Here is a 15,225-nt window from a genome sequence, read left to right as displayed (position 1 = left end):
TGCCACCTTTCCAACAAGTAAGTTCATAAAATGTCTGCCCTGCTAGAGCTGACCCGGTCAACTGTAAGTGCTGTTATTGTGATGTGGAAACGTCTAGGAGCATCAACGGCTCAGCAGCGAAGTCGTTCCAAACTGCCTCTGGAAGCAACGTCAGCACAAGAAGTTAATCGGGAGCTTCATGAAATGAGTTTTCATGGCCAAGCAATCGCACACAGCATACAATGACATTCTAGACGATTCTGTGCGCCCAACTTTGTGGCAACAGTTTGGGGAAGGCCCTTTCCTGTTTCAGCATGACTTGACTGGCCTGCACAGAGCCCTGACCTCAACCCCATCAAACACCTTTGGGATTAATTGAAATGCCAACTGCGAGCCAGGGCTAATCGCCCAACATCATTTCCCAACCTCACTAATGCTCTTGTGTCTGAATGGAAGCAAGTCCCTGCAGCAATGTTCCAACATCTGGTGGAAAGCCTTCCCAGAAGAGTACAGGCTATTATATCAGCAAAGGGGGACCAACTCCATATGAATGGCCATGATTTTGGAATGAGATATTCGACGAGCAGGTGTCCACATACTTTGGTCATGTAGTGTATGATTGTCTGTCAGGTAGAATAGGTTCGAATTGAATACGAGTCAGTGTTTTTCTAAACTTGGTGCTTGAGGTTGTAGGTCACACCAAGTTCTTTAGGCAGCAAGTCTTATGGCAGAATGACAATGCACAAGTGGAGGCTGCTGAGGGGAGGGCAGCTAATAATAATCCCTGGAACCGAGCAAATGGAATGTCATTAAACACCTGGAAACCATGTGTTTGGTGCCACCAACCTCCTGGAATGCACATCTAGTTTGTAAGCAGTGCTGGAGAAAGTGTTTGCAAGTTGCTTCAAAATGCAGCATGAGTGCTAGAACAGTTGTATGTTTGTTACATGCAAAGTTTTCCTTGCATAAACCTGAACAAAAAGGAAACGTGGCTTGCTTTACAACTTCCCTCACTGTGGAAATCATAGACGTATACCGCCTCCTTGTGGCTACAGCAAAGCCTACAGTCTTTAACGAACATTTTGACGAACGAATTTGTTTGATGAATCTCCAAGACAACTCGTATAAAGATACATTTATTTAAATGCATGTATTCCAAATGTATCTTATTCCCCATAATTGTCTACTTCATGTTGCATGGTTGTTTTACTTTTAATTCACAGGGTGGGTCTTCGGGGTTAATTCGCTAGAGTCCCAAATATGGAATAAGAATCGAAATGCTGTATGTAATTGTTATATACTGTTCCATTATGAGTAAATCAAGTAATGCTGCAATTAAAAATGCTAGAGAATTTATCATCACATTTACAATGGGGGGTATTTGACTTCACATCCTACTTTTAGAACACAGGTAAAGTTGGTAGTTTTATAGGCAAAAATATTCAAACATCACTGGGCAAAAACATACGTTACGTGGTTTGCCATTTTAAAATCACTTTTATCCAAGACACATTTGGCTCTTTTCAATTACGAAACTATGTGGATGCCTTTTCGTCCAATCACAACCAAGTTAAGGGCAAAGGTGATCTCTTGTATTTACAAGATAATCGAGTGGCTGCTCTAACAATGGAAATGCTTGTCCTCAATGATTGAAGGCATGTGAGATCCGGTGGGACCATTCTAGCCAATGAGAGGGCAGGTACGCGTGATAACAACATGCACAACTAGGTAGTTTTATATCAGTACATTTGTAACAGCCTAAACATGACGTAACTTCTATTTGATCAAATAAACCTCACAAAATTCGACACTCTGTCATAGACCTTTATACAAAAAAGGGCTGATCTCACACAAACATTGTTTGGGTGGAGTAAATGCTCTCGCTTCGCCCTCGTCCTCTCTGCCTAGGGTTCGGAGCTATGACTCACCAAATAAGGAGCGACAACACCATAAAAGGAAATGTATCTCTGTATATGGCGGAAAGTAGATCTCGAAAGAACGTTTCCCCGGATAGAATTCATGCGCGCTAAATTGGTTACTCTTGTACATCTAAAATGTATTTTCAAATGAATACATTTTCCAGATGTTAATAACATAAATGGTCTATATTGGAAGAGAGGCTGGGAATTGTCAAGCGTTTTCTTGGTGAATTATATGTGATCGCGGAGTAATACCAATGGATGTATATCGAAATGTCCTTAAGTGGAGAAGAGTAGGGGGTTGGGCTTGATTGATTAGTTGTAGGAGGAAACAACTTATAACTAACGTTACAACTTTGCACAGTTATCGTAAATTATATACCATGGTCAATTTATTTCGTTTACACGAGTCTGTGGTTATTAATTTGGTCGTGTTTTGCCTAAAGCTCACAGATAACCCACAGCAGCACTATATATCTAGCTAGCTAGGCTTTACGTGTTGATAAAGTCGTTAGCTAAATGCCATTTAACTAACTAGTTATATATCTCGAATAGCTGGATTCCAAGGTCATTTGCACCAACAAGCTGAGGAATGGACAGTTTTTGAATAATTTCGGTTCGATCACAACATCGCTCATTTACGCATAGACCAGTGGGTCCATCGACCGCAACAGGGTGAGAGGTTTGAAGGCCTGGGGGACAGGTTCGGAATGTTGGGGGGAAACGGGGCAGGAATAGGTACAAGAGCAGGGGGCGCACGACCTGGAAATGGGACTGGGTTGACCGCTATGCAAGTTAATCACCCAGGAACGAACATGAGTGGTGCCGAAGGTGGAAGGTTTGACGACCGAATCAGACAGTACTCAGCCGACGTGGTGTACAGCGGCTCTGAACCAGAGTCCGACTCCGGGGATGAGGATGAGACCATGGGTTCAGCCGGGGACAAAAGAGGGGTGAAACGGGAGAGAGCTGAGATGGAAGTCGCTGCATCGGCGACGTCTGTGGTGCTACCCCCGGGAGGTTATGGCGGTGCAACAGGGGCAAAGCCAGGCAAGAAAACCCGCGGACGAGTCAAGATCAAAATGGAATTTATAGACAACAAACTTCGGCGGTACACAACTTTTAGCAAGAGGAAGACTGGCATTATGAAGAAGGTTAGTTGTCAGTATTCGGTCTCTTTGTTTTCATTGCAGACATGCTGCCGACCTGTGCTCGTGCTCCCACACCTGCGCAGACGTTCGGTTTCACAGGCACACGTGTTGGGCTATGGTAGAAATGTGCTTTTGTCTTCATTTAAGGTTAGGAATACGGTTAGCAGTGTGCTTAGGTTTACAATCCATTTTAAAATAGGCGGTGACTGTGCTAACCTAGTGATGACCCTTTCTCATGTGATGTAACTTATAGCTAACTAATTGATTTAACCTTTTATTTTATCAGACAGTCATACTGAGACCAATGTCTCATTTACAGATGAGCACTGAATTACATAAATCACAGAAATTCACATCAAAATGTAAATGCAAGCAGAAAGAAAAACACAGTCATAAAAAAACATCAGTAATAAGGTCCTTAATCAGCTTTCTGAATTGCACTAGAAGCACAAACATCACATTTTAAGGACATTTTGAAGATTGTTAAACATAAGGTACACGAAAGGTAAAATCAGCTTTTAGTTAGCTCGGAGACCAAATGAATTTCCGGAGTTAGCCATCCCCGAGACCAGTGTGGAAACGTGTATGTCTCAAGTGTAGTAATGATGTTAGGTATAGTGGGACTTTATGTAAAAGTACTTTATAAATGAAAACTTAGGAATGTGACATCAGAGGGCCAACCAACTTTCTGGTAGAGAAGTATTTAAATAGACGCAGTTCTTATGGGCGACACGACTTAAATGAAGTGGCAGCTGCGTTCATATCGATGATGTCGCCATAGTCTAGGACCGACTTCGACTGAACAATCTGCTTTCTACTATTTAGCGAGAGGCAGGACCTATTTATATAGGAAATGACCAAATATTTGTAAGCACTGACATGATTAATATGAACACCATCCAAAGTACATATGCTTAAATCAGACATTTTTATGCGCTCTAGAAAACCACATACTTAGTTTTAGCTGCATTCAGTACTAATTTGAGATCAAAGTCTTTTTGTAATACATTAAAGACAGACTGTAGTTCAGAGAGCCTGATCAACAGTGGGGGCAATAGCATACACAACAGCATAATTGGCATACAAGTGCAGGTTACAATTTTTTGCAGACAAGTCTGTTAGTAAACATTAAAAAGTACAGGACCCAGAATCAACCCCTGCGGGACACCTTTCCAGGAAACTTGATTTTACACCATCAGTAGATATTGAGTTCTATTTGTCAAGTATTTTTTTATGTGGTAACTTACAGCTAACTAATTTGAGTTCAATGGTCTGAGGCCCTATTATAGATGTAGTTCAAAACACAATGTTTTCATGAATGGTTCTTGATTAGGTTTTCCAGGGTAGCTACTTTTCATGAGCTGCTATAAAGTTGCAGGACTGATTTTAGATGTATATAGCAATTCGGCTTCTACAGAGGATCAAGAGACTGGTGCGAAGAACATTTTAATGCATTCCTGCAATCACCTACCCAAGTTCTAGCCAAGTAAAAACCTCAGCATGCAAATTCTTGCTGCCAAAGCCACTTTCTTTTCAAGGCAACTCAATATTGTTTGATCTGGCCTGTTTGGTTAAGTATAACACTATTTGCATTTAGGTTGGGTCATGTGTAGGCTGATAACCTCATCCTAGATAAGTCTGTCAAATGGGACTGCAGCATGCATGTGTTCCTCAGGGGGTGTCAAATTTTAATGTCACATGCACAAGTACACTGAAATGCCTTTCTTGCAAGTGCCACAAAATAACAAGGTAGAACAAAAACATGCAAAAGTAAGAAGCTATATACAGGGTCAGGTCCAATACCATATTTACAATGTGCAGGGATACTGGAGTGATAAGAGCGAGGTATGTATAGGGGTAAGGTGACTAGGCATCAGGATATGATAAACAGAGTAGCAGCAGCGTAAATTATTTTTGTGTGCGAGTGTGTGTCGAGTCATTATAAATGTGTGTGCATGTTTTATTTTTTATTATTGATTTTATTTCACTTTTATTTAACCAGGTAGGCCAGTTGAGAACAAGTTCTCATTTACAACTGCGACCTGGCCAAGATGAAGCAAAGCAGTGAGACACAAAGAGTTACACATGGAATAAACAAACATACAGTCAATAACACAATAGACAAGTCTATATACAGTGTGTGCAAATTAAGTAAGAGGGAGGTAATGCAATCATTAGGCCATAGTGGTGAAATAATTACAATTTAGCAATTAAACACTGGAGTGATAGATTTGCAGAAGATGAATGTGCAAGTAGAGATACTGGGGTGCAAAAGGAGCAAAATAAATAAATACAATATGGGGATGAGGTATTTGGATGGGCTATGTACAGGTGCAATGATCTGTAAGCTGCTCTGACAGTTGATGCTTAAATTTAGTGAGGGAGATGAGTCTCCAGCTTCAGTGATTTTTGCCATTTGTTCCAGTCATTGGCAGCAGAGAACTGGGAGGAAAGGCGGCCAAAGTAGGAGTTGGCTTTCAGGGTGACCGGTGAAATATACCTGCTGGAGTGCATGCTACGGGTGGGTGCTGCTATGGTGACCAGTGAGCTGAGATAAGGCGGGGCTTTACCTAGCAAAGACTTATAGACATGGTTGTGTTGGCATGTGAGTGTAGAGTCGGTGCAAAAATAAAATACAAGGGTCAACTCAGTCTGTGTAGCCATTCTGTCAGCTATTTAGCAGTCTTATGGCATGGGGATAAAAGCTGTTCAGGAGCCTGTTGGTGTCAGACTTGATGCAGAGACAAGTCTATGGCTTCGGTGGCTGGAGTCTTTAATGATTTTCTGGGCCTTCCTTTCACACCACCTGATATTGTTGTGAATAGTCCGATTTAATACAGTTTGATTTTAAACTTTTAGCCTACATGCTGTGAAAAAATAATGATTTTCCTAATCTTGTTTACATGACACATGTGCATGAAGTCAGGCCACCTGATGGGATTTTGATAAATGCACAATGTTCTACCACAGTGACCATGTTATTTTGAGGAAGCCTATTTGATTCTGAGTTTGGACATATAAAGTTTGTATGTGGACTCTTTGTAAGATGCATACTTTCAGTTTTTTTCTGAACTTGTGCATAAGCATAGTGAGGCTTGTGCTGCTGCCACATGTGCAGATCAAATACACCGCTGCAGTTGACGTAGCCTCACAAGCCAATCGCCGTCTGTGGAGACAGAACTTAAGCAAATCGTACAATCTGGCCAAGTTGAAATCAAGATTTTTAATTTGGTAACATCATAGTGTAATGTGATAATCTTAAAACTGATTCCGACATACAGTCTGCAAAGGCCTTTGGGAGTTAAATAATCCCGCTCAGGGCAGGGTACTTTACTGATTTTTGTACCCAGGTGTGCTGTATGCAGCAGGGAGGGACTAAAAAAAAGTTTGTCAACCTCTCTTACAAAATACAGGCAAGGAAAGGGGCTGCATAGTCAGTTGCACAACTGAATGCATTCATCTGAAATGTGTCTTCCACATTTAACCCAACCGCTCTGATTCAGAGGTGCGGGGGAGCTGCCTTAATCAACATCCACGGTGCCCGGGGAGCAGGTGTTTTTGTGGGTTAACTGCCTTGCAGATTCTTCCCCCTTGCCGGCTCTGGGATTCAAACCAGCAACCTTTCATTTACTGGCCCAATTCTCTTAACCACTAGACTACCTGCAGCCCCAGGAGGCTCTGGTTCGCTTGTAAAATCAGACTGCAATGTGGAAGGTAGAGTACTGCTTTGATGTGCCACAAAATCTGAGCTTTGAGCTATCACTGCTCCTCCATAGTGCACTGCCAAAGCACACACCCCCTCTGTGGGTGCCTAGGCAACCACAGGGTTCCTTCCACTCTGCAATGAGGAGGCAATGCCACTTGTGCATATACAGTGTGGGAAGGGGGGTACTGAGTCAGTTGCGCAACTGAATGCATCCATCTGAAATGTGTCTTCCACATTTAACCCAACCCTTCAATCGGAGCAGTGCAGGGAGCCTTAATCGACATCATCGGCACCCAGGGAGTAGTTGTTGGGGTGTTGCTCAAGGGCGAACGGCAGATCTTTCCACCAAGCTGGTTCGGGGATTCGAACCAGCGACGTTTCAGTTATTGGCCCAATGCTCTTAACCACTAGGTTACATACCGGCCCAGGGTTGGTGTGTGGGTGGGTGGGTCCGCACAAATAACAGCCTACAGAAAGTGTTGCTGCAAAGTAGAGGACACAGGAGAGCCAATCCTAACTCGCTCAAGCTCTTCAACTCTATATTCTCCTTCCTATCCTTTGCCCCTTCCTGACTTTGTAGCCTTGTTTTCTAATTAACACTGGTTGCTTTCTGATGTTGTCCCCGTTTTATGAGCACCATAAAGTGCATCAAAACATTGAATAGCATACGCAGCCAACTGGCCAATGGCTGCTGACAAAACGATCCCATTTCCCTCCTACTACTACTATCCCATAGTGCCTGAGAGCCCTGGGCTTGTTAGAGCCATGCTCTCTGCTGCCTAAGGCACAATGTTATGCTTGGCTGTGGGGTTCCCCTTGGAAACAACAGCTTGTGCTCACCGAGATGCCGTTTAAAAGCTTTTAAGAAATGGCTATGCATGGTGGAAGGAAGCTTGGTCTAGGCTGCATTAAGTAGGGCACTGGGTTGAGGTACTATGAGCCTGTGTAGAACAAACATGACCTTCTGAAATGCTGAGTAAGGAATCCTGTTGGTTATATTCATGACATTTTTATTTGCAATGTTCCACAACGTTTGCCTTCTGAAAGCGGCCCTGCACTGCTCTAAGCAACTAATGCGCTTGTTCAGAAATATTGACCTCTTACTCTCCCAATAACCTTTAGCCTAACTCTCCATTCTTGGCCTTTGTCGGACTACAGCCCAGAGACCACATTGATTGTTCTCTCCAACATCAATAAATAAATGGTTAGATGTGCTTGCTGCCATACCACATTGCATCAGTGCTAAGGAATTGTGTGTGTTAAATGTTTCATTCGCTAACAATAATTATCCTGATATTAATCAAATAATGTTTAAAAATCTGCTTCAGACTCTAGAATGCCTGAACAAACCAAAGGCTTTAATGTTTCTTATTTGTCCAAAGTAGAGCTGTAAACCCTTACAAGACATGAGCAAGAAATACAATTTTAAAATAGTGCAAGTCAATATGCATTATAACTGTTAGCCTAATAGCACATCACAGTTTGTTGGGGTAGTTGTCTTACAAGCAAGAAAAACAAGTCTGTCTACGGTTTCTGGCTTTAAAGCTGCCCTATGGCAGGTCACTATGTTGCCACCTGTGCTAAAAACACACTGTGAGGGGGAGCTGGTTGCAGGAATGCACAGGTAGCGCTTTGCCAGGTGGCTGACTTTGGGAAAGTTTTTTTCTTTCTTTTGGTGGGTCTTCCACCAGTCCAGTGGATTAGTTTCACTGTCAGAATCAGGAGATGTTCAGGAGGTCTTCTGTGGCTAGGTCATCATAGTCCATGACTATTGTTTTGATGGTTTGGGTGAGCTCTGTTTCACCATCAGGTTTCATGACCTCTGTATTGGACAGGTGTAGTACTGGCTTCAGATAAGACACACTGACATAAGACTCACCAGACAGAGCATCTGAATTCTAGGATTGGGGTCAATGCCTGGTTGATGGACTCAAGAACATCTGTATAGGTGGGAGGTAAGTCCCGGGTCTTCTTGTCTCTGGACAAGACCTGTGAAATGGCTTTCTCCGGCTCCAGTACTCTTTGCATCATCTTTTGACGTGATCACCACCTGGTAAGTGACTCTGTCACCAACTTGTGCTGGGGTATGTTGTTCTTTTTGAGCAACTGACATGTCTCTTCTTTTTCCACGAATAGGAAAAGGCACCTACCACTTTCTTACACACTCCAATGGCTCGATCCACCCATTTTGTCTACCCACTCTCTCTAAGAGAAATCAAGAGATTTTAATGAAATCACAATAATCCCTTTAGTTATGTACAAATGTAATATTTATTAATCAGTTGATGGAGAGAAAAAAATACATTTAGTTACATTTAGTTTCATCTAACCAATCACTTCAATATACACAATTGACAAGGTTACTTACCAATGGCCAAGTGCAGAAGATGTCCGAAACATTGCAGTCGGGTCCATTTGTTGATTTGAGCAGCATTCATCACGTTCGCACCACTATCCATCGTAATGCAGGCCTGTCTGTCTTGACTGAGTCCCCAGGAGGCGAGCGCGTCAATGAGCCCCTCTGCTATAGCTTCAACTGTGTGGTCGTCGGGAAAGTGTGATGTTTGAAGGCATTTATTTAGAAGATTCCATTCTGTGAGGCTAATATAAGGCTCTGACGTGTGACTAGACCACTGATCGGTGGTGGTAGTAGTAGCAAAATATGTAAAACAACTACCCCAAAATCACTTCAGAGAAACTGATTTTGTCATTTTGGTGTGTATAGAATGGAGTCGTGAGTGCATTCAAGTGTGTGTTCAGTGTCTAATTTTCTTCACAATACAACAAACTCATTCTCTTCAGGGCGTAACGCATGTCATCCTTGTAACTGTGGATCAAACATAGCGATCATAAACCTTGATACTGTAAATTACATGTCTTCAAATATGGAAATGTGATGTACATTTGGACTCACGGGTGTGTAGTTTGCTTGTATGACGAAGCGGTATTTATTATAACCCTCAACGTATTATCTTTCAGAACACCGACTCGTCTCTATTTACAGCATTTCCTTCATTCAAACGGCATGTGCAGAGGTAGCCCAATTAGCAGGAAGGTTGGAGGCATCTTGTTGTCGCGCACATGCTCAAGTTTATAACAGCTGTCAGTTAAAACCCATACAGCGCTGTGAAGTGGCGAACCTGAGCTCTGACGTCATGTATAGCATGTCACTACAGCCACTGCATTCCAATTTAGGCACTTATCAATGACCCGTATGTATACGGGATGACATGACTGTGGGTGGAAAGGGCTACCTTAAGTTTGCTTTGATGCCTGATGTTCTCTCATCCCTCTTTCCACTCCCCCAGGCCTATGAGCTCTCCACTCTAACAGGAACCCAGGTCCTCCTCCTGGTGGCCAGCGAGACAGGCCACGTCTACACATTTGCCACACGCAAGCTCCAGCCCATGATTACCAGCGAGACGGGCAAGGCGCTCATCCAGACGTGCCTCAACTCACCTGACTCGCCGCCCCGCAATGACCCGTCCACCGACCAGCGCATGAGCGCCACAGGCTTCGAGGAGACGGACCTCACCTACCAGGTGTCGGAGGGTGACTGCTGCACAGAGCCCACCAAGGTGAGGTGGTTACAGTCTCCTGGGGTTAACGCAACCGATAGCTGCTTCAGAGCATCTGGGTTACCATGCATCAAGTTACCTAATGCTGTCTTATATGGTGCCTTTAGCCTAGCAGTTGCATGGAGGTGTTTTTTCGAACTCCTAGATCAACAAACCTGTTGTCACACTTTTTTTGCATGTGCATAATAATAATAATAATAATAATAATAATACAGTGTGTGGAAGAGGTATATTGTTGCTCTGTTCATTCTTTATCCTGTTGGGAAATGGGCACAGGCTTCAGAACCAAGGAGGTTTGCTAGGTTACTATGCAGTGCTGGAAAGAGGAACCAGTGTAGAATGTCTTAACTTGTAGTAGCATTCCCTTGAAAAGCAAAGGTGTTAGCGGTCTTAGAATTAAAGGCACTAGCCAGTGGTAGTTTCACCTCCTTATTCTGGTAAAGTGTGTGTGTGGGAGAAAAAAACTTTCCAGCCAGAGAAACCTTTTGTAGACACCAAAAAAATGTATTCACGCAACAACAACAAAAACTGGATCAAAGTCATAGTACAACATCACAGGACCATCATTTTGCTTAAACTGTTGACATCACTACATGGGTCCTTTAACCAAAGCTGACCGATGGGTTAACTGGTACGTCTCCTTAGACTTCACTTATTCATGGGCAAATGAAAAACAAAAAAATGCTTCACAGTAGATTGAGAAAATAATATTTGGCCTCTTTGTCCATATATGGGATGGTTTCCTCTAGTTTCTCTCTTGGCAGAGGGCTGATTGCATTCCATATAAGCTGCAGCTGTTTTCAGCGATTTTCAAGGAAATGTGGTGAGCTATGTGAGGAGGTTCAGCGATGTACGCCAACCTGAGGCTAAATCTTTTGCTTGAGTAAATAAAAAGGGCCTTTGTTGGGCTAGTTTTGCGCTTTGTCAACCACTTGTTGTCAGTTTCATCTCTCACCTGGCTTAATACCGAGGGGAATAAACGGTAGCTTCCTCGGATGGTCATGTTGCTGGTTAATTCACCAGGCACAGGCCTACACTTTTCGCTTTGGAAATATAGCGTGAGCTACACAAGTTCACATTAATATTTTTATTAATGGGATGGACCATTGACCCCCCCCCCATTTTAAAGCAGAGAAGCTTATGATAAGTGATAACAAATCATGTCATGATGCGCAGTTAGTTTAATGAAATGGAAACAAATGCGGTAGTGTTAATTATGAGTGATGGCGAAGATTCTGGATTTTTCAGCTCATTAAGCTTCTTTACTCAACCAAAAGCCAGACTTGCTTTGAAATACAATTGGTTGTTGGTGATGAACTACGGTACTACTTTAGCTCACAGGTGCCGTGGTGGGAGGAATGCTCACTCTGGGGAGAGAGTTTCTATTTAAAGGGGTTTCTGTCTGACTAGTCACCTCAGCTGTGGTGTTGTGCAAAGCACTGATAGAAAGACAGAGTGCAGATGACAAGGTAGAGCCGCGTGCTGGTGCAAGTAAGTTGTCAGGAACACTGAAATACAGGTGGACAGGGACGCTGTTCAGGAGCAAAAGTGGGCTGGGCTTGAGTTCTGGACTCAATCAGACCACAGCCAGACGCCCACAGTCAGGCCATCCAACGCAAACTTAGTAGGGCATTACACTCATAACCTAGTTTTTCATTGTTTGCTTTGCTCTCAGTAAAGAGAGTGAGCCCGTTGCATGGTGCTATTTCCTGACAGGTGAGCCGCGGGGCCCCCGGGGTGTTTGTTTACTAGTTTTGTCCCCTCTTTTGGAAGAGACTTGTTCAGCAAATGTTTATGGCGGAGGAAATGGACTTATGCTCAGAGGGATAACTTGTTCAAATAGACTAATGTAGATGTCCTCTAGAAAGAAAAAAGGAAACCAAGTGCCCTAGACTAGAATGCACTATAATGAATGCAAGACACTGAATGCGGTCAGTTGAGTCGGTTTATTTTCGCTTTATGGGCCGAGTGTCTGAGGGTTTTCACTCCACCTCGTACTTGATTGATGTATTAATGTCACTAATTAGTAAAGAACTCCCCTCATCTGGTTGTCTAGGTCTTTATTGAAAGGAAAAAACCTACACTCTGCCCTCCGTGGAATTAGTTTGATACCCCTGAGGTAGTACCTCCCTGTGGGCCCCCAAAAAGGCTAGGGTTAAAATGTCCCATCGTTGACACTTTGATCCCGGTTCCTTCAATTCGATACCGGTTCCAAAGATGTTTTTGTGTGTGAATCATTGATCATTTAATTAGGTTTCTGACTATATTCAATGGAAATAAGTATTAACCACTAACAAATGTTGTTTTTTACATTTTATTTACATTTTCATAAGCGCTTCAAAGGTAAAAACATTTTTTACAATTGTGCTGCTGGAACAAAGGTGCGGCTGAATGCAGCATTGCTGTTGGCACACTATCTTGCCTATGCCGCTCTGTACCATCACTCATTCATATATCTTTATATACATATTCTTTATCCCCCTACACTTGTGTGTATAAGACAGTAGTTTTGGTATTGTTAGTTAGATTACTTGTTGGTTATTACTGCATTGTCGGAACTAGAAGCACAAGCATTTCGCTACACTCGCATTAACATCTGCTAACCATGTGTATGTGACAAATAAAATTTGATTTGGATTTGATTTGCTGTCGGCACACTTGACATTTCCTGCTGTTGAGTAGTAGCCAGCCAGCCTACTACCAAAATGTTTCTGTTCAAGTTTTCCCTTTGCAGTTTGTTTATTGACAAGCTTTAAACTAAGCCAAACTGTTACATCTTAGTAGAACTGCAGCACACACCTGTGCATTTTCTCTCTGCTGCGCTATAAACAGGACACACGTAAACAATGCAGGTGATGGTGAATACAAGCTCAGAAAGTACATGGCAACTATTAAAGTGGCACTCCAGTCTCCTTTTCATCTCATGTAACACCTGATTTACTTAAAGCTGCAATATGTCACCTTTGGGCGACCCATCCAAATTCACATAGACGTATGCCATTCTCATTGAACGCAAGTCTATGAAGCAGTATATCTGTTTTTATATGCGCTATATCTATGCTTGCTGATCTTAAGTTTAGTTTTTGCATCTTTTACTTAAAAACCCCTTAATAGGGATAGCCCCCCTTTTTTTCAATTTTCGCCTAAAATGACATACCCAAATCTGCCTGTAGCTCAGGACCTGAAGCACGGATATGCATATTATTGATACCATTTAAAAGGAAACACTTTGAAGTTTGTGGGAATGTTAATTTAATGTAGGAGTATGACACATTAGATCTGGTAAAATATGAAATGCACGAGAAAGGCCATACTTTGAAATGCACGAGAAAGGCCATACTTTCAGATAGGAGTATAGCTGTCATTTAGATTTTGGCCATCAGATGGCAGCAGTGTGTGCAAAGTTTTAGACTGATCCAGTGAAGAATTACATCACTGCACAATATTATGTATCAAGTCTGCCAGGAGTTTGTCCAAATATGCCGAAATGATAAGTTTTCAAGTACATAACTTTAGAGAACATACAAAAATGCTATGGTAATAAAACAATTAAGTTTATACACCCAGGAATGTCACTTTCACACATCTAGATGGCCGGGTAGGGTGGGTGTGGAGCCAGAGACAGCAGTGGGGTCAACCCGTAGACCCCAATTACTACATTTGAACATAAAAATGTATTTTATCAAACAAAACTATGCTACATAGAGGATAACAAATCGGAGCAAGATTACTGAAAATAAGTACATTATTTACCTTCAGAGGGGAATGTATCCAACCAGTTGCTGTGATACATTTTTTGTTGTGCATTTAAACAATGGCATGGTATTTTGTTCACTGTAGTAATAGCTATTGTTAATTGGACACTGCAGTTAGATTAACAATAATTTAAGCTTTCTGCCCATATAAGACATGTCTATGTCCTGGAAAGTTGGCTGTTGTATACAATGTCATTCTAGTAAAATTAGCGCACATTAGCAACAACCGTCCTGGTTTAGGGACACCCATCCCATAGAGGTTAAAGTTTTGTACACCAGCTTAAAATGCAATATTTTTGGTTATGGAAAATATATCAAACTCATTCCAGAGGGCCGAGTGTCCGCGGGTTTTCGCTCCTCTCTTGTACTTGATTTATGAATTAAGGTCACTAATTAGTAGGGATGCACAATATATTGGTGAACATATCGGATGTCTAGTTTAATGCCGATGTGAAAAAACGTTGTCAAAGCTGACGTGCATACCTATGTAAAATGTAGCGCTACACGTGCAGCACAGCATTCCTAACCTAGCCCACTATGTCTGCTGTGTGAATCGAGCAGTCAACAAGTCGAGCAGTCATTTGAAAGAGTAACATTTCAGCGAGACAACTCAAAGGAGAAATCCATTAAAACCAAGATAATGGATAATGACAATCAACCGTTCTCTGTCGTGGGTGATGTTGGCTTTCGCCGACTGGTCGAGCACCAGTACACACTACCAAGTGCGCTATTTTTCAGATGTTGCCCTACCGGAGTTGCACAGTAATAGCGTCACTGCTTCAGACATACTATGGAATAGCGTTTGGGTCTTCGCGTGTCAAAGATACAGTAGTACTGTCAAAGCTGTACAAAAAGTCTGCAAACACCGGCCCCAACAATGTGTTTACAATACCGTGTTGGTAATAAAGCATTTGTTTGACCGCAACTTCTGGGGTAGCTAGCTTCAGCTTGGTAACTTTACCTAGCTAGCACCAATACAATCAGCCTGAAAACAATGACCAGTAGAAACCTGTTATTTTCATTCTTAGCAATGATTTATGAATCCTTGTAAGTATTTTTGTTGTTTAACTTCAGTTCATGAAAATAAATAGTCAACTTAACCCTGTTGCCCAAAGCTAACGTTATAAGCAGCCGGCT

The 15,225-nt window shown here is 42.3% G+C and overlaps 1 protein-coding gene across 2 annotated transcripts in view; it reads left to right on the top strand.

The window, feature by feature from the left end:
- Positions 1-1,978: 1,978 nt before the first annotated feature.
- The window catches only part of LOC115103984 (serum response factor-like), a 30,299-nt gene continuing 17,052 nt past the window's right edge, over positions 1,979-15,225 (top strand). The window contains exons 1-2 of one of the 2 annotated variants that reach the window (XM_029625085.2): positions 1,979-3,052; positions 10,064-10,333. In XM_029625085.2, coding sequence (XP_029480945.1) covers positions 2,609-3,052; positions 10,064-10,333 — 714 coding nt within the window. In that variant the 5' untranslated portion in view covers positions 1,979-2,608. The remainder of the gene's footprint in view (positions 3,053-10,063; positions 10,334-15,225) is intronic. The other variant, XM_029625086.2, reaches the window with a different exon arrangement.

The sequence above is a fragment of the Oncorhynchus nerka genome, linkage group LG21 (genome assembly GCF_034236695.1).
Source record: "Oncorhynchus nerka isolate Pitt River linkage group LG21, Oner_Uvic_2.0, whole genome shotgun sequence".
Lineage (NCBI taxonomy): Eukaryota > Metazoa > Chordata > Actinopteri > Salmoniformes > Salmonidae > Oncorhynchus > Oncorhynchus nerka.
Note: the sequence above shows the minus strand (reverse complement) of the source record. Positions and strands in the feature narration are given on the sequence as shown.